The following is an 18,518-nucleotide window of genomic DNA, read 5'->3' as shown; positions in this document are numbered from 1 at the left end:
CGATCAATCTGTGCAGTCTCTTTCAGGAAGCGATGAACTTGGAGTCTAAGATCCCTCTGATCATCGACACTGTTCAGGGTTTTGCATTTAACAGTGTACTGTCTCATACATTCGACCTACCGAGCTGCCAAGATGATCATCACTAATCAAATCTCACTGAGATTTCTCAGGTCCTGTTGAATTTATTGCCAAGTGCACAAGTACGGGAAGGTACAGGGACAGAGAAACACTGACCTGTGGCAGCATCACAGGCAAGTACATTCAGATAGCACACGGAACACAAATTATACGATTCTCTGTCAGTAACAATCTGTAAATATGTTTTGTGTCATTAACAATATATAAAATACATCGTGTCGAGATCAATATTAAAATGTGCATTTTGTGTCAATAACAGACTTGGAAATGTTGAATGTGCTCCCTGTCTCCATTCCTCCTATAATCCACAACCAGCTCCTTTGTTTTCGTCAAAATGAGAGAGAGGTTGTTTTCTTGACACAACTGTGTCGCTGTGATGACTTCTCTATATGCTGCCTCGTTATTGTTTGGGATTCGGCCGATCAAAGTAGTGTTGTCAGCAAATTTAATTAGCAGATTGGAACCCGTCACTGCAGCCCCACAGTGCACTATGTACTGATTGCAAAGCTACGAAATTGCATGTGAATAGCCTCCCCTCCCCCAACTCCACTCTTTCTGCGTCACCAGCAGACTGGGACATCTCACATCTCGCTGCCTCCGCCAGGACATTAAACTGTGAACAACTGTGGGCAGAGACTGATCTCTGGGGTACTCCAAACGCTACCTCCTTCCAGTCTGAAAACGACCCACTCATCCAGACACACACTACCGGCAGTTTATCGATCTCCAACGGAAAAGCCTAATCACCTACTCCCGATGTTCAATACCATTGCTGACTCTGAGTTTACCACCGTCAAATGCCGGGAGGGACATACTAATCAGAAAGTCTCTAGTCACAGCCGTGTAAATAAAATTTGACCTCAGTCGGTGTGTGGCGCATGCTCAGAAAGCGAAGGAGACAGACAAACTGAGCCAAGTCAGACTGATGAAGGGGAGGAATGATCCATTTTGATACAGAGAGGGAAGCAGAGAGTTTGATATTGTGCCTGATGCGGGAACTTTAGCCAGTTAGAAGATGAAGTCTTATTCCTCCCACTTGTTTTGAGCTGTAACATAGTTTTTCTCAGAAGGCACCAAGGAGACTAAAATTATCTGAGTTGAAATGTTGTCCTTCACCCACTGACGTAGTTTCTACATTTAACAGTGTAGAAAATTCAAAGGATTTGTGTTTGGGAATCCCAACACAACAGCACGTTAGTTCCGCTGTATCTGTCAGTTCACCAGCGCTTGAATGCCGCCGATCCTTGAATGTGGAGGCGGAGATGCTGGAGAAGACAGCGCCTCACTCGCTACAAGGAGAGCCCGAACACGTGTCCCTGTCCGCGATCTGTCTGGATACATCGCGATGACGTTGATAGCACTGTGACGTCATTCACTAGCTCTCATTTTGGAAGGGATTCAGTCGGCCATCGCAGATACACCGACAGCTTCGCACTGGGAAGCGGCCGTTCACCTGCTCCATGTGTGTGAAGAGACTCATTTAGTTAACCCACCTTGTGATGCTCCGGTGAGTTCACAATAAATAGAGGCCACATTTCTGTCCGGAGTGAGCGAAGAGTTTTACTCAATCATCCCAGCTGCTGCAACACCAGCAACTTCACATCAGGGAGGAAGTTCAAACCAGCTCTGTGTTAAATGTTTAACCATCACGGTGACTGAAGGCAGCTGCAGGTTCATGAGGGACTGTTACTGTCAGATTCTGCAGTTCTTGCGGCTGCTCATCGCACCCAGGACTGAACCCTGGTCACTGAGCATTGGAGGAGTCTGTTCTGCTGTTCTGCTGTTCTTAAACTAGACCGGTGTTTAATATTGTAGATCTGTGACAGATAAATCACTTCTGTATCAAATTCCGTGTCTCAGGTCCCTGCCCATGTTTCTGTTCCATATCAGAATATCAAAATCTATCATAGAATCATAGAAATCTATAGCACATTACAGATTCTTTGGCCCACATGGTTGTGCCGACCATGTAACCTACTCTAGAAACTATCTAGAATTACCCTACCGCATAGCCCCCTATTTTCCTAAGGTCCGTGTACCTATCTAAGAGTCTCTTAAAAGACCCTGTTGTATCCGCATCTACCACCATCGCTGGCAGTGCATTCCACACAAACACCACTCTTTGCTTTAAAAATCTTAGCTCTGATATCTCCTCTGTACCTACTTCCAAGCAGCTTAAACCTATTCCCCCTCGTGTTAGCCGTTTCAGCCCTGGGAAAAAAAACCTCTGGCTATCCACACGACCAATGCCTCTCATCATCTTATACACCTGCATGAATTCCCTGCATGATTTTCTCCGGGCTGATTAAGACGATGAGCTCACTGTGGTTGTGACGTTCTTCAGGGCTCTGGACGAAGATGGTTAAACTCCTTCTTCCCTGCTCTTTTCAACGTTTTGGGTCATTTTCACCAATTTTAAAGGATTGTGCCTCAGACAGCTGGGTTGTTGCAATTGTTACGGACCAGCAGCAATAGATCACTAATGGAGTCTGGTTTGGATGTGAAAACCACTCTCTTCATTAGTATCTACTCCAAATATAAAGGATTAAAAGAAATAAACAGAAGTTAACAGTGTAATGCGTATATATAGCTCCCAAACGATCAAGCTCGGGAAACAATGCTTAAAGTCTTCAGATGGTAAAGTGGAAAAGTTCAGTAATCCACGGAATAAGTGAGTGAGAGGAGAGATTTGTAAATCCACACGAACATGTAGAGAGAAGGCAATTACGAAGAATTCCACACACATTCCACGCTGGGGAAACGTAATAACAGTCGCCGAAGATCTTATCCGTCGATTAGTTCCGAAATCCACTTAGAAATATCACCAGGTGACAGTGACAGGAATATTGTCTTCAAGTGGTTACCACAGAACACCCCGATTCCAGGTAAGGGCCAACAAAAGTGATACCACAGGATACTCCAGCAAATCCACACATATGGATGATACGAAGTGACAGTCACACATCCGTTGTGCACTGCGTGCCGATGATCAGATCAACCCAACCTTTTGGGCATGGAAGAGTTGCAGCCTATAGCAGTCACACGCTGAAGTTCCAACAGCTTGTCTCCCTCTCCCTCTCCTGCTCCCGCTCCCTCAGGCTGCCGCAGCTTGTGTCTGACGTCACAGCCCCGCCTCACTCAGGCACTTAAAGCGACACTCACAGGAAACGAACCTGCGGTCTCGTAACACAATGCACCTCTAAAGTCTGACAGCAGACTAGCGAGTGAATCTTCGATGGTGCAGAGTCAGAAACCGAAGAGTTGCCAGCCTGAGTCAGGGCTTTGGGGCTCCAGAGAGAGAGATGGGGTCTAGAGTTTACAAGGAGGAAGAGAAATCAAACCAGCAGGATATGGCTACAAACGAAAGATCAGAAACATTTGGAAACTGATTGACCGAGAAAAAAAGATGGTTCATTTCTGCAAAATACTGCTGGAAATCAACAGATCAGGCAGAAATTTTGGAGAGGAATAAATAGAAAACGTTTAGGCAGAGCCCCTTCCGCATGCCTAGCCTGTGTACTCCGCTGTTTAGTTGCTCTCTGAATTGCAGAGTTCCTCCAGCGTTTTGTGTGTGTGCGTCTCTGTATTTCCAGCAACTGCCGAATCTCCTGTGTTAAATATCTGCATTTTACTTTGGCATTAGATACACGTTGATATTGAGTATATTGTTTCTGTGAGCCGCTTTCTGCGTTAAAACAGCTGCAGATTTTTCTATACACACACGAAAAAAAATGAGGTAAGGACATTGAACCGCTGCTTGAAGAAATGTTTCATGGCACCCTCATTACCCATAATGCCCGGCGTTAAAAACTTTTGACCGGCGTTGAAGCACCGATGAAATGCGCAGGCGTCAGGGCTGTGACGTCTCAGAGTATCACGCATGCGCGAGGTACACAGAAGGCTTTGAAAATGTCGGGTGCAGGTAAGAGCAAATATCCATTTTTTTTTATCTTAAACACCGATTTCAGGACAATTCCTGTGAACTCCGAACACCGTAACCAGCAATCCCGGACAGTCCTGCTCTCGTCCTTCTCTCTCAGCCCCACGTTCCTTACACGGGCCCCGGGGAGCTTCCGGTTGATGAGGGCATTGGAACCGATGGATCTCTCAGACAGAATGAGCTCCAGCTATCTAAATGCAAGGATTGGGAACTCGGAGAAAGGGAACAACATCGGGTCTTTAACATCACCAGTTGAGAAAATCACCTTTGTTCTATCTCCAATCACTAACAAGAGAAAATCTGCAGATGCTGGAAATCCAAGCAACACACACAAAATGCCGGAGGAACTCAGCATTAGTACTCTTTTCCATAGATGCTGCCTGGCCTGCTGAGTTCCTCCAGCATTTTGTGTGTGTTGCTTGAGCTACCTCGTCTCGTTCTGGACTTTGCTACCGGTGAGAACATGTTCTGACCCATTCTCTCTGGGTACATGATGATACCAAACACCTTTGCCCTGGGCAGCAAGTAGCTTTCACATCACAAATGTGCCAGACTCCAGTGAGACAGAGAACTGCCCTTCCCTTCATATTCATTGGCATTGCCATCACTGAGTTCACTACCTTCAGTCATTGGGGGAGGGTTCAGGGGGAATATTTATGTAGAATACAGAAACTGGTGATACTTGTGTGTATTGTGGTGATGCAAAAGTTGCTGGAGAATTTGCAAGAGGGAAGAAGTGGAGTGATATTTGGAAATCTGACTTTTTAAAGCATAATTTAGCAAGCAAACCACATATGGACAATATGCAAAAGCTTTGGTGAGAAAATCCTTCATTACCCGTTACAGGCCTGCTACATAGGTTGAGTGAGAGGGCAGATGAACTCGATCAAACCCAGAGGAGATCAAAGTTCCTATTGACAGTGATTTGCTAGCTGTGAAAATTAATATCTCTCTATGTAAAATTCACTGTGCACGTGTTGTCACTGGGTAAAAAATGCACAGTACAAGATTTATGTGCACACTGGTTATTACAAGTGAGAGGGGGTATTGGAGGGAGGGAGGGGAGACCTCCAGTGTCCCTGATGTCCTCACCTAGAAGATATGCAACCAACTGCAGCTTGTAACCCTGCACTTTAAGATGTTGGATCTTAAAATGGGTGAATTCCAGATCATCCAGCAGTTGGAGGGGAGTGATGGATATGACATGAAGAGAGGTGAGTTACACCCAAGGTGCAGGACACAGGAAACTGGGTGAAAGTCAGGAAGGGGAATGAGGTTAAATAGCCATCGCAGAGTACTCCTGTGGCCATCTCACACAACAACAGGTAAATCAATTTAGAAGCTGTTGGGGGGAATTACCTGACAGAGAAAAGTCAAAGAGATGAGAGAGGATTCGTTAGTTCAGGGGACAGAACAAGAGGTGACTAATATCCTAGTGGTAAGGCTTGCTAGAGGTAATGTGGGCGGGGTGGGTGATGCACTTAAAGTAAGTAGCAAGGAGGATTGGAGCCAGAATGACAATAGATAGTGGAGAGGGTGAATTGAATTGAATTGAATTGGCTTTATTATCTATATCCTTCATATAGATGAGTAGAAATCTTTATGTTATGTGTCCATCTAAAGGTGCAAGGTGTAATTTATAATAATTAGTTTGTATATAGGACAGTCAAGAAAGCATAGAAATCAATTAACCAGTCTGATGGCCTGGTGGTGATGATGTCCCGGAGCCTGTTGATCCTTTTGCTGTGGTACCATTTCCTGGATGGTAGCAGCAGGAACAGTTTGTGGTTGTGGAGAATTTGGTCCCCGATAACCTTTCGGCCGTTGTGTAATTTCCTTGTTTATGTTGAAAGCCTTTTTTAGGTGTATAAGATGATGAGGGGCATTGTTCATGTGCATAGCCAGAGTTTGTTTTCCCAGGGCTGAAATGTCTAACACGAGGGAGCAGAGTTTTAAGGTGCTTGGAAATAGATACCGAGGGTATATCAGTGTAAGTTTTTTACAGTTACTGTTTCAGTTACTGTGGGGCCAGGCATCCATGCAGCTCAGTGGGAACAGGGAATAATAGCAATGGAGAGAGTCAAACTGAGCAAGGTCACAGATTGAAGATGGCAGAAATGCCCCATTCTTATAGAGACAGGAAGAACATCAGAGCGTTCAATGCTCATTCCAGATACCAGCACTGTGCCCAGTTGGAAGATCATTTCTCTCTCCAGCTTGTGTTGAACCTTACTGTAACAGTGTGATGTCAGATCACACCATGACAACTCAAGTGATCTCATCTGAAATGTTGTCCTACACCCACTGATGCATTTTTTAAAATCTTTTTACAGGTTACAAATGACAAGAAATTTCTCTACGGGAATCTAAAACACACCACGCCGGTTTTGCTGTCTCTGTCCAGATATTTAAGAAGTGGAGCAAGGGATTCACTCGGTCATCTGACTGACTGGCATGCCTGTCATTTTAAACAGGCGATTCCCATTCATCTGCTCAGACGGTGTGAATGAATTCAGACGGATATTTCAACTAAAGGGACATCAGCAATTTCACACTGGGACAAGGTCATTCACCTGTTCTGTGTGTGAGAAGGGATTCAGTAGGTCTTCCCACCTGTGGACAAACCAGTCAGTTCACACTGGGGAGCGGCCGTTCACCTGCTCAGACTGTGTGAAGGGATTCACTAAGTCATCCACCCTAATGGCTCACAAACGAGTTCACACCGGGGAGCGGCCGTTCACCTGCTCGCACTGTGGGAAGCGATTCAGTTTCTCATCAAAACTGAAGGTACATCAGAGAGTACACACTGGGGAGCGGCCGTTCACCTGCTCAGACTGTGGGAAGAGATTCACTCAGTCATCTAAACTGAAGGTACATCAGCGAGTTCACACTGGGGAGAGGCCATTCACCTGCTCAGACTGTGGGAAGCGATTCACTCAGTCAGCCCACCTACAAGCACACAGGTCAGTTCACACTGGGGAGAGGCTGTTTACCTGTTCATACTGTGGAAAGGGATTCATTTTGTCAACTCAGCTGCTGAGACACCAGTCAGCTCACACTGTGGAGAGGCCATACACCTGCTCAGTGTGTGGGAAGGGATTCACTCAGTCATCCACCCTAATGGCTCACCAGCGGGTTCACACTGGGGAGCGGCCGTACACCTGCTTGGACTGTGGGAAACGATTCACTCGGTCATCCAACCTACAAGCACACAGGTTAGTTCACACTGGGGAGAGGCCATTTATCTGCTCATACTGTGGGGAGGGATTCACTTTGTCATCTCAGCTACTGAGACACCAGCCAGTTCACACTGGGGAGTGGCCGTTCACCTGCTCAGACTGTGGGAAGGGATTCATTTGCTCATCTGAATTTAAGGTACATCAGCGAGTTCACACTGGAGAGAGGCCATTCACCTGCTCAGACTGTGGGAAGGGATTCACTCGTTCATCTGAACTGAAGCAACATCAGCGAGTTCACACTCGAGAGAAGCCGTTCACCTGCTCAGACTGTGGGAAGGGATTCACTCAGTCATCTCATCTGAAGGTACATCAACGAGTTCACACTGGAGAGAGGCCATTCACCTGCTTGGACTGTGGGAAAGGATTCACGTGCTCAACTAAACTTAAGGCTCACCAGTCAGTTCACACTGGGGAGTGGCCATTCACCTGCTCAGACTGTGGGAAGGGATTCACTTGCTCATCCAAACTGAAGCTACACCAGCGAGTTCACACTGGAGAGAGGTCGTTCAGCTGCTCAGAATGTGGGAAGGGATTCAGTCTGTCATCTCACCTACTGAGACACCAGCGAGTTCACACTGGGGAGAGGCCGTTTACTACTCCTCTCGGAAGGGATTCACTCAGTCATCCCACCTACAAGCACACTGGTCAGTTCACTCTGGGAAGTAGCCATTCATCTGCTCAAGCCTGAATTATACCTCTCAGTAGGCGCTACGGCATAGCATACACAGTAGCCCATGCATGTCGTCTACACAGTTGTGAGTATTTCTACTTTTGTGTTTATGTGTCTGTGTCACTCTGCCAGAACACTAGTTGGCATTGGTGTTCTAGGCCACTGTGTTGAATTGACTCGTGTGGAGTTGGGAACGATGGTGACTGCTGAGTTCATCTTGTTGGAGTTGGAGCTAATAGATGTTGAACAAGAGTTACTCTTATTGAAATTACTGCAGCGCAGAAAACAGAGAAGTTTTTCTATTTCGAACCGATGTTTGTGGAAATTTCCTTCCACAAATTTGATTGCATTTTCAAGTCTTTATTGTGTGCCGGTGAAGAGTCGTGCAAATGTACTTATTTTCTGATTTCCTCACTTAATCTCTCCTCGACGTGGTCCACTTTCCAAATTTGAAGCAACAGGAAATGCAGAGGAGGAAACTGGCTGCTGCCAAGTGGACCAATCACAGTTCTTGCAGTCTGTGTCGCCACGATGCATAGCTAGATTTTTGGGAATGGGCGCGTTAGGCTACATTAGGCAAAAAACTCTCTTGGAGGCGCTACATGGAGTAGGTAGCTTTCGGGCTTTGCTCCGTTCATTTTAAAGTTACTTACCACCCTTTAATATCTTTATCAAAGTGTTTATAACACTTTTATATGTTTGAGTTTGAATTTTAATCGACTAAAATGGCTTACAGAGGAAGAAAGGCATTAGCTGAAGGCAAGGAAACCAGTTATGGAAATGGAAAGAAAGAAGATGTCTTTGAACAGCCTAAAATGTTTCAACTTACTTTACAGGTTATCTCAAATCTTTTGGATGAAAAACTTGATGAAATATTTACTACCTTGGAAGTATGGTTAAAGGAGAGCAAAGGTAGATTGGCAACACTTGAAAAGAAGAACAAAAAACAGCAGCGGCAAATTTCAGAGCTTATTAAAGCTGAAAAACAGAGAGATCACAAGTTGAATTCTTTGTAAAAGAAATGATCTTTGACCACTCATACATTGGAGCAGAACAAAGTCAAGATTATTGATTTGGAGAGTCGAAGCCACAGACTGAATTTGCGAATAATAGACTCAGTGAGGACGTTGAGAGCCGGGATCTTACTCAGTTTTTTTTCTCAATTCTTAATGGAGGTCTCTGGCTCGGAGGTTTTTTCTTCTCTTCCTGCACTCGACCACGCACATCAGGCGCTGCAAACAAAACCATCAAAAGGGTTAAAACCATGTCATGTAATTCTTCGATGTCACAATGTGAATACTAAGGAGGAATTCATTCGGATTGCTCGTTAGAAAGGAGTTACTGAGCATCAGAATCTTTGTTGTCCTGTGGTTATACAAGAAAGATTGCGTTTTAAAATGGTGATGTCAGAATTATATCAGAGGAATCTTTGTCCAGCTTTGTTATATCCCGCTTGCCTAATGGTTGCTCTGCCTGATAAATCATTCAAATGGTTTAAATCCGTGGATGAAGCAAAACAATTTTCTGTGGGATATTTTGCGATACCTTCAAAACATATATCCCAGGACAAATTATTTCATACTCTACTAGATTGAGAAAACAAATTAATAATGAAATACGTACATTGGTTGATAAGATTAAAGAAACTGATAGAAAATATTCTATTGCTCCCAATTTGGAGCTTCATAAAGAGAGAGTTGAACTTCAGATGAAACATCGCTTGTTATTAACATCCCCGATTGAGAATCAGTTACTTAAAACTAAGTGTCATTTATATATATATATATATATCTATATATATATAGATATATATATATACATGGTGATAATTCGGGTAAATTATTGGCTAACCAATTATAAGCTGCTTTGGCGAAACTTCAGATTAATAGGGTTCGTAAACGAGATGGTATTTTGACAGTTGACCATGATGAAATTAACAATTTTTTTCAAGGATTTTATACCAATCAGAATTTCCTGATGATTCTACCATAATGCATGAATTTTTAAGGAAATTAAATATTCTGAAATTATCAGTTGATGAACATTTAGTATTAGGCACACCCATTACTGAAGGGGAAATAAAAATTGAATAAATTTATTCAATTAATTCTGATAAAGCAGCTGGTCCGGATGTATACAGCTGAATTTTAAAAATCTTTTTTCTGATTTACTTTCTCGCCGATTAGGTAATTTTTTAAAAAATGCTTTATTTGTAGTAAATTATCACAATCCTTTTATGAAGCATCTATTTCTTTAATTCCTAAAAATGATAAAGATCTCACTGAATGTGCATCATACAGACCTAGATCTTCGTTGAATGTGGAATCTAAAATCCTATATAAAATATTAGCAATTAGATTGGAGAAGACATTGCCACAATTGTCTCCGAGGATCAGATAAGATTTTTTTTAAATCGTTATTTACATTTTAATGTTTGGAGGTTAATGAACATTGTATACACTATCTTATCTAAGACTCCAGAATGTGTTATCTCGCTCGATGCCGAGAAGGTGTTTGATACATTTGAATGGGAATATTTCTTTAATATACTTCAGAAATTCAATTTTAGCCCAAAATTTATATATTGGATCCAATTGATATATCATATACCTTTGGCTTCTGTTTCACTAATCAACAGAGGTCCGCTTTCTTTAGGCTTTTCTAAGGTACTATACAAGACTGTCCTTTGAGCCCCTTAGTATCTGATTTTGGCCTGGAGCCCTTGGCAAACGATATTCATGATTTACCCATCATATTCACTGTTACTTATGGGAATGGGACACATAAAGTATCACTATATGCAGGTGACCTGTTGCTATATATTTCTAATCCAGAGAAATCCATTCCTGTAGTAATAACACAATTTGCTCATTTTTTAGTTTTTCTGCTTATAAACTGAATCTTAATAAAAGTGTGCTTTTCCATTAAATATGCAAGTCTCAATTTAAAGACAATCACCATGTAGATTGGCTGCTGATTATTTTATTTATTTGGGTGTTAAAATTATTAAGAAGCACAACGATTTTTTTAAAGTTAATTTTTTTACCCTTAATTGATCATGTTAAACAATTGTTTACTAAATGGTCCCCATTGTCCTTATCCATGATTGGTTGCATTAATGATATTAAAATGATTATTTTACCTAAAGTTCTGTATCTCTTTCAGGCAGTATCAATTTTTATCCCTAAATCTTTTTTTTCATATTATTAATTCTAAAATTTCATATACATGGCAGAATAGAAATCGCAGGTTAACTAAGAAAGGTTTAGAGAAATCAAAAAAGGAAGGCGGCTTGGCTTTGCCGGATCCTAGATTTTATTTTTGGGCAATTAATATTCGATATTTAATGTTTTGGACACAAGAGTTTGATGAAATGCAATGTCCAGGATGGATGAACCTCGAGCGTGGGTCTGTACTGGAGTTTTCACTGGCTTCTATTTAAGGGGCTGGGCTCCCCTTTGCACTTACTAAATTGAATAAACAAATGGTAAATCCAATAATTAAACATACAATAGGAATATGGTTTCAATTTTGTAAACTTTTTAGACTGAATAAATATATCCTTCCAAGTTCTATTACATCTATGTTTTAATTTCAACCATTTAGAATTGATCAAGCTTTTATTTTATGGAAAAGAAAGGGAAAATTATGTTTTCGTGACTTATTTATGGATGATTGTTTTATGTCTTGAACAGTTTTCTACTAAATATAATTTGCCTGGATCACACTTTTTCAGATATTTACAGATTAGAAACTTTTTTAATGTTATTTTACCTTCCTTTCCAATATTACATCGAATTGAAGTTACGGGAAAAAATCAGTTTAAATCCCTATCAGAAGACTTTAGTATAATTTATTCATGATTTAATTATGAAAATACGCTTAGGTATTTCTGATAAAATTAAGAATGGGTGGGAAAGAGAACATCAGATACCTTTACCTATACAGAAATGGGAGAAAATTTTTCAACTCTGTCGTGGGCAAAGTACTGGAGAGTTTAACATCGGTAGCTGAGCGAAGGGCGCTGAGTAGGCTACGGTCAATTATGGATAACTCTGAACATCCTCTACATAGCACCATCCAGAGACAGAGAAGCAGTTTCAGCGACAGGTTACTATCGATGCAATGCTCCTCAGACAGGATGAAGAGGTCAATACTCCCCAATGCCATTAGGCTTTACAATTCTACCGCCAGGACTTAAGAACTTTTTAAAGCTATTATTAATGCTTTTTGAGATGGTGATTTAGATGCATATCATATTTTTTTTTTTACTGAGTTAAGTATTGTATGTAATTAGTTTTGCTACAACAAGTGTATGGGACATTGGAAAAAAGTTGAATTTCCCCATGGGGATGAATAAAGTATCTATCTATCTATCTATCTATCTATCTATCTATCTATCTATCTATCTATCTATCTATCTATCTATCTATCTATCTATCTACCTCTTCAGTGTGTGTCAGACATGCCTTCATACAATTTAAAGTGGTTCATAAGGCTCATTTGTCCAAGGGTAAGTTAGCTCGTTTTTACTGCCATATAAATCCTGTTTATGATAGATGTAATTCCGAAGTAGCTTCTTTGACACATATGTTCTGGTCTTGTCCTCTTCTAAAAACAGTATTGGAAAGATATTTTTGATATTATCTCAGCAGTTCTGCGTATTGATTTACAACCACATCCAGTTACTGCAATATTTGGACTACCAGTGATAGACTGTAGTCAACTATCCTCATCAGCTTGTCGTCTAATTGCATTTGTTACATTAATAGCCAGAAGATCCATTTTACTTGAAAGATTCCAATCCCCCTACTACATTGTAAAGGTTTTCCCAAGCCTTAGCATGTCTAAACTTGGAAAAAAAAATACGAGTGGTACTGTGGATCCTTCGGTTAAATTTGAAGAGACTCGGAGACCATTTATGCAATATTTGCATATGATGTAAGTTGACCCTTTCTGAATCTTGTGTAATAAGTTTTTGTTCATGTATAGAGAAGTGGAGTTAACGACAAATAATTTCAGCCGTTGTGATATGATAGCCCAATCTTTTTCTATTTGTTTTTATTTAGTTTAGTTTTTTTTTCTAGTTTAGGGTGTTTTCCCCTTATAAAATATCTTTTTCATGGTTAGTTACTATGAGATTGGGAGGTTACACTATATTTGTCATTTGGAATCTGCTTTTACATGTTAACCATTATTAATGTAATCCCGATCTTTTTGTATCATTACTATTATTGCTATGCTTATTAATTTTGAAACTTAATAAAAACATTGAAAAAGAAATGGGAATTGTCTGCTACCAAGCGGGCCAATCACAGTTCTTGCGTTCTGCGTCGCTGCGACGCTTAGTTACATTTTTAGGAATGGGCGCCAGTACAGCCTAAGGTGCCATGTCGGGTACGCGGCTACACGGAGCCTGCAGCATAGCATCGACGAAGAAGCATAATTCAGACTTCAGTGTGTGGGAAGGGATTCACTCGGTCATCTCAACTACAGAGGTACCAGCGAGCTCACACGGGGTAGAGGCCGAACTCCTGCTCAGACTTTGGGAAGAGATTCAGCGAAATCAACCTAATGTGCATCATTGAGTTCACACTGGGGAGAGGCCGTTCACATGCTGTGAATGTGGGAAGCGATTCACTCAGTCGTCTAACCTTATGCAACTCTTGCTTCGGCAGGCAGCTTAATATAGGGGGTGATTGTCCCCCAGCCTGTCCAAACTTAAGATATCTCGTTTGGGATGCTGCGTGATGTGTCCCCTGTTAAAAATCAGCACCCCAAAATAACAAACACTACACAATATGTGATTAAACGATTGAGCTTTATAATTTTTATTTTGACTGTATGGTTGTTGAAGTAAACAAAAAAAAAAAAGAAAATGGGCCCACTCTCTTCTTCTCATCTCTTCCCAGAAAAAGACCACAAAAATCTCTCTTCCAGACTCACAAGAACGAATATTTTAGTCACTGGATAACCCTGCACTCCAACACCCTGTTATCTCTAGTCGTAACCTAAACATTGCTGCTACAGAGAGGCCGTTACATCAGCAGTGAAACCTTACAGCGTGTTACACTTACGACACACTACCGGGTTCACACTGGGGACAAAGTTTCAATAAGCCGCATTCTGGATGTTTGTCCATCACCGTTGCTGAATGCAATTTCGAGAGTGATTGTAGGTGCTGAACTCTGCAATTATTGCTGCTGCTCACCAGGCACGGGAGGAGTTTCTTCTGCTGCATATTCACCTTTAATGGGACTAGATCTGTGACAAATGAATCAATTCTATCTTAAACACTGTCTCCGGTACTTAGTGAATTTATTACACACTTAGTGTACAGCAGAGAGTCGACTCAGGCCGGCTGGACCCTGCCATTGATTCTGTTCCGCAACAGATCTTTCAAATCCTCACCTGTTGTTCCCCTCTCGCTCTCCCTGTGGTGATGGGTTCCAAACAGTCACCATTCTGTGGGCGAAGAGGTTTCACTTGAATTCGCTGCAGACTGAAGAAGTCGAGCTGAATGTAGTTCTGTCTGAGATGTTCTTCGCCCCTCAAATCTCTGAGGATGCTGGCTGATATGCTGAGCTCCTCCAGCAGTTTTTGTGTATTTCTCTAGATTTCTAGCATCTGCGGGTCCTCTTGTTCCCCAGATACTTCTATGCTTATTGAAAGAACAAGCTGCTAGTGGGGTTGTGTGGCTTAGTTGGTAAAATATTAAATAAAATCATTAGAAAGAGGTAACATAGGGTTGGAAGATGTAGAATCTGTGGGTAGAATTAAGGAACAGCAAATGGGAAAAAAAATCCCTGATGGGAATTGTATAGAGACAACCAAACAGTAGTAAGTATGTGGTCCACAAATTACAATGGGAGATAGAAAATGCGTACCAAAAGGGCAATGTTACAATAGTCATGGGGGATTGTCATGCAGGTGATTAGGAAAATTAGCATCGTGTTGGTCTCAAGAGGAGTCAGTCAGTGGTCAGAATGTGTAAAGTTACGTTATTCGGGAGAAGGTTCTTGCAAAGCAGAGATGGTCTGAAGGTAAGTAGGTCACCTGAGATCTGAAAGAAGTAGCTGAAGAGATGTGGAGGCATTAGCAATGGTTTTTCAAGAATTGTTTAGGAAATTATATCCTAAGAATTTTTTTCCTTCACTACTCTTCCTCTCCCAGTTTCACCTACCACATCTTCCACCCCTTTCACCCCCACACTTCTTCCTCTGAGGTCTCATATTTTTGTTCCCAGTCCTGACGAAGGGTCCCGGCCCGAAACGTCGACTGTTTACTATTTCACATATATGCTGCCTGGCCTCCTAGGTTCCTCCATCATTTTGTGTTTGTGTTGTTTGGCTTTCCAGCATCCGCAGATTTTAAGCGGCGCCATATAATACAGCAGGAAAACAGTGGGAAGTGAGAGGATTGGAAAGCTTTTACATAACCAACAGGAGACAACAAAAACACACACACTGGAGAGACAAGATGAAAAATTAAGGTAAGTGAGCCAATAATATCAAGTACCAGAAGTCTTTCAGATATAGAAAGAGTAAAAGAGAGGCAAGAGTTGATATTGTACCGCTGGACGATGATGCTGGCGGGTTAGTAATGGAGCAAAGAAATAACGGCTGAACGTAACAAGTATTTTGTGTCAATATTCACTGTGTAAGACACTAGCAGTATTATACCATAAGACATAGGAACAGAATTAGGCCATTCAGCCCATCAAGTCTGCACTGACGTTCTATCATGGCTAATCCCGGTTCTCACTCAACCCCATACACCTGCCTGCTCGGCATATCCTGTAATGCCCCGACTGATCTGTAAACTATTAGCTTCTGCCTTAAATGTACCCACAGACTTGGACCCCACCACCGTCTGTGTCCGGGACTTCCACAGGTTCACTGCTCTCTGACTAAATGAAATCCCCCTTAAGGTCGCTCCTCAGGTTTGAGGCTGTGCCCTCTGTCATGGCTACCTCCACCATGCTGAAAGTCCTCTCCTCATCCACCCGATCTAGAGCTTTCCACATTCGGTGGGATTCAGTGAGATTTTACACCCCCACCCCCCCCCCCGTACATTTATTAAACATAGGTCACTGCAGGAGTACAGGCCCAAGGCTGGGAAACGCTTCTCATAATTAACCCCTTAATTCCCGGAATCATCCTCTGGACTCTCTCCAACGACAACACACCTTTTCTGAGATATGGGTCCCAAATACTCTAACTGCAGCCTACGTATAAAGTACTCGCATTAACTCCTTGCTTATATATTCTACTTCACTTTAAATAAATGCCAGCATTGCATTTGCCTTCTTTACCATAGGCTCAACCTGTAAATTAACCTTATGTGAGTCTTGCCCGAGGACTGATATTTCCTTCTGTACTTCTGTGGTTTGAACCTTCTCCCCAATCAGATAATAGTTCACTATTGTTCCTTTTGCCAAAGTGCATTATCGTACATTTCCCAATATTCTATTCCATCTGCCACTTTCTTGCCCATTCTTCAAATTTGCCTGTGTCCTGCCGCAATCGCATTGCTTCCTCAGCACTACCCACGACTCCACCTATCTTTGTATCATCCGCAAACCTTGCCACAAAGCCATCAGTTCCATTATCCAAATCAATGACAGATGATCTGAAAAGTAGTGGACTGAATACTGACCATTGAAGACCAGCAGTCACTGCTAGCGAACCACACAAGGCTCCTTTTAATCCCACTCGCTGCCTCTTGGCTGTCAGCTATTCCTCTATCCATGCTTGTATTTCTTCTGATTTTTATCCTGTTAAGCAATCTCATGTGTGACACCTTATCAGATGCTTTCTGAAAATCCAAGTAAATGATATCCACCGCCTCTCGTTTGTCCATCCTGCTTATGACTTCCTCGAAGATCTCTAACAGACTTGTCAGGCAAGATTTCCCTGCACAGAAGCTATGCAGGCTTTGACTTATCATTAGTCTCCTAGTACCCCAAAACTTCATCTGTTATAATAGACTCCGACACTTTCCCAGCCACTGAGATTAGGCTAACTGGACTATAATTTGCTCTCTTTTGCCTTCCTACCTTTCCCCATCAAATAGCTTTTTTTTAGTTGCCTGTTGTTGGATTTTAAAAGATACCCAATTATCTAATTCACTCCTCACATTTGCTACCTTATATGTACTTTCCTTCGCTTCTATACAGTCCTTAGCTTCCTTTGTCAGCCACGGCAGCCCAGCCCCGTTGTTTGAGAACTACTTCTGCGAGACATACCTATCCTGTAAATTATGAACTATTCCCAGAAACGTCAGCCATTTCTACTCTGGCGTCATCCCCACCAATATCCTTCTCCAATCCACCTGGGGAATCACCTCTCTCATGCCTCTGTACTTCCCTTTATTCCATTGCGATACTACGCTTGTGATCTATGCTTCTCCCTCACAAATTGCAGTAGGAATTCAATCATATTATGATCACTGCCTTCTAATGGTTCCTTTACATTAACCTCCCTGATCAGATTTGGGTTATTGCACGACACCCAATCTAAGATCGCAGTTCTCCGAGTAGGCTCAACCATCAGCTACTTAAAAAGCCATTTCCTAGGCATGTTCTTGCGATCTGACACCAATCTGACTTTACAAATCCTCCTGCAGACTGAAGTCACCCACTACAATTGTGTCATTAAATTTATTACATAAATGCTAAACATTCAGCAGTATCTGGGGCAGAAGTGAGGATAAATGTTTTTTACCAAGGAGAGAAGGTGTTTTGGAAACTGAAAGGCCTGAAGGTCGATAAGACTCCTAGACCAGAAGGTGTACACCCCAGGTTCAGAAGGAGGTAGCTGAAGAGACTGTGAAAGTATTAGAGTCATAGAACATTACAACACAGGCAAACGCCATTCGGCCAATCTAGTCCGTGCTAAAGCATTAATCTGCCGAGTTCCAACAACTTCCACCTGGACCATAGCCCTCCATATCCTTCTCATCCTTGGACATGAGCTTCATAGCTTCTCCTAAAGATTGACATCGTCCCTGCCACTTGCTCTGGTAGCTCGGTGCACACTCTCCCCGCCTCTGAACGAATAAGTTCCCCCTTAGTGTTCTCTTAAAGTAATGAGTAATGGTCTATCACGAGTCACTAGATTTTGGAACAGTTCCGGCGGACTAGGATGTTGTAAATGTCACTCCACTCTTTAAGAAGACAGGGAGGCAGAAGAACGAAAATTATCGGACAGTTAGTCTGATCTCAGTGGTCAGGAATATGTTCGAGTGTATTAAGGGTGAGTGTTTTTGGGTACTGTAATTGGATACGCATGATGAAGTAGGCAAAAGTCAGCAGGATTCCTTTAGAGGAAATTGTGTCGGATAAATCTCATGGAATTCATTGAGGAAATAATAGGCAAGATTGTTAAAGCAGAGGCGGAGGAAGTTGTTTGCTTGGATTTTCAGATGATCTTTAACAAGCTACCCAATGCAAGGCTGATTGAGAAAGTAATGAAGCATGGGATCCAAGAGGACATTGCTTTGTGGATCCAGAAGTGGCTTGCCACAGATA

At 42.1% G+C, this 18,518-nt stretch overlaps 1 protein-coding gene across 1 annotated transcript; it reads left to right on the top strand.

Annotated features, from left to right (window-relative positions):
* The first annotated feature begins 4,047 nt into the window (after nucleotides 1–4,047).
* Nucleotides 4,048–8,005, top strand: LOC140721521 (uncharacterized). The gene is made up of 3 exons (XM_073036336.1): nucleotides 4,048–4,060; nucleotides 5,418–5,451; nucleotides 6,775–8,005. Exons 1-3 carry the CDS (start codon nucleotides 4,048–4,050, stop codon nucleotides 8,003–8,005), a joined length of 1,278 nt encoding a protein of 425 aa, XP_072892437.1.
* Nucleotides 8,006–18,518: the final 10,513 nt, after the last annotated feature.

The sequence above is a fragment of the Hemitrygon akajei genome, unplaced genomic scaffold, assembly GCF_048418815.1.
Source record: "Hemitrygon akajei unplaced genomic scaffold, sHemAka1.3 Scf000057, whole genome shotgun sequence".
Lineage (NCBI taxonomy): Eukaryota > Metazoa > Chordata > Chondrichthyes > Myliobatiformes > Dasyatidae > Hemitrygon > Hemitrygon akajei.
Note: the sequence above shows the minus strand (reverse complement) of the source record. Positions and strands in the feature narration are given on the sequence as shown.

Coding starts and splice junctions, on each gene's coding strand:
- LOC140721521 (XM_073036336.1), top strand. Junction 5,452..6,774: donor AATTACCTGACAGAGAAAAG/TCAAAGAGATGA, acceptor TAAGTCATCCAC/CCTAATGGCTCACAAACGAG.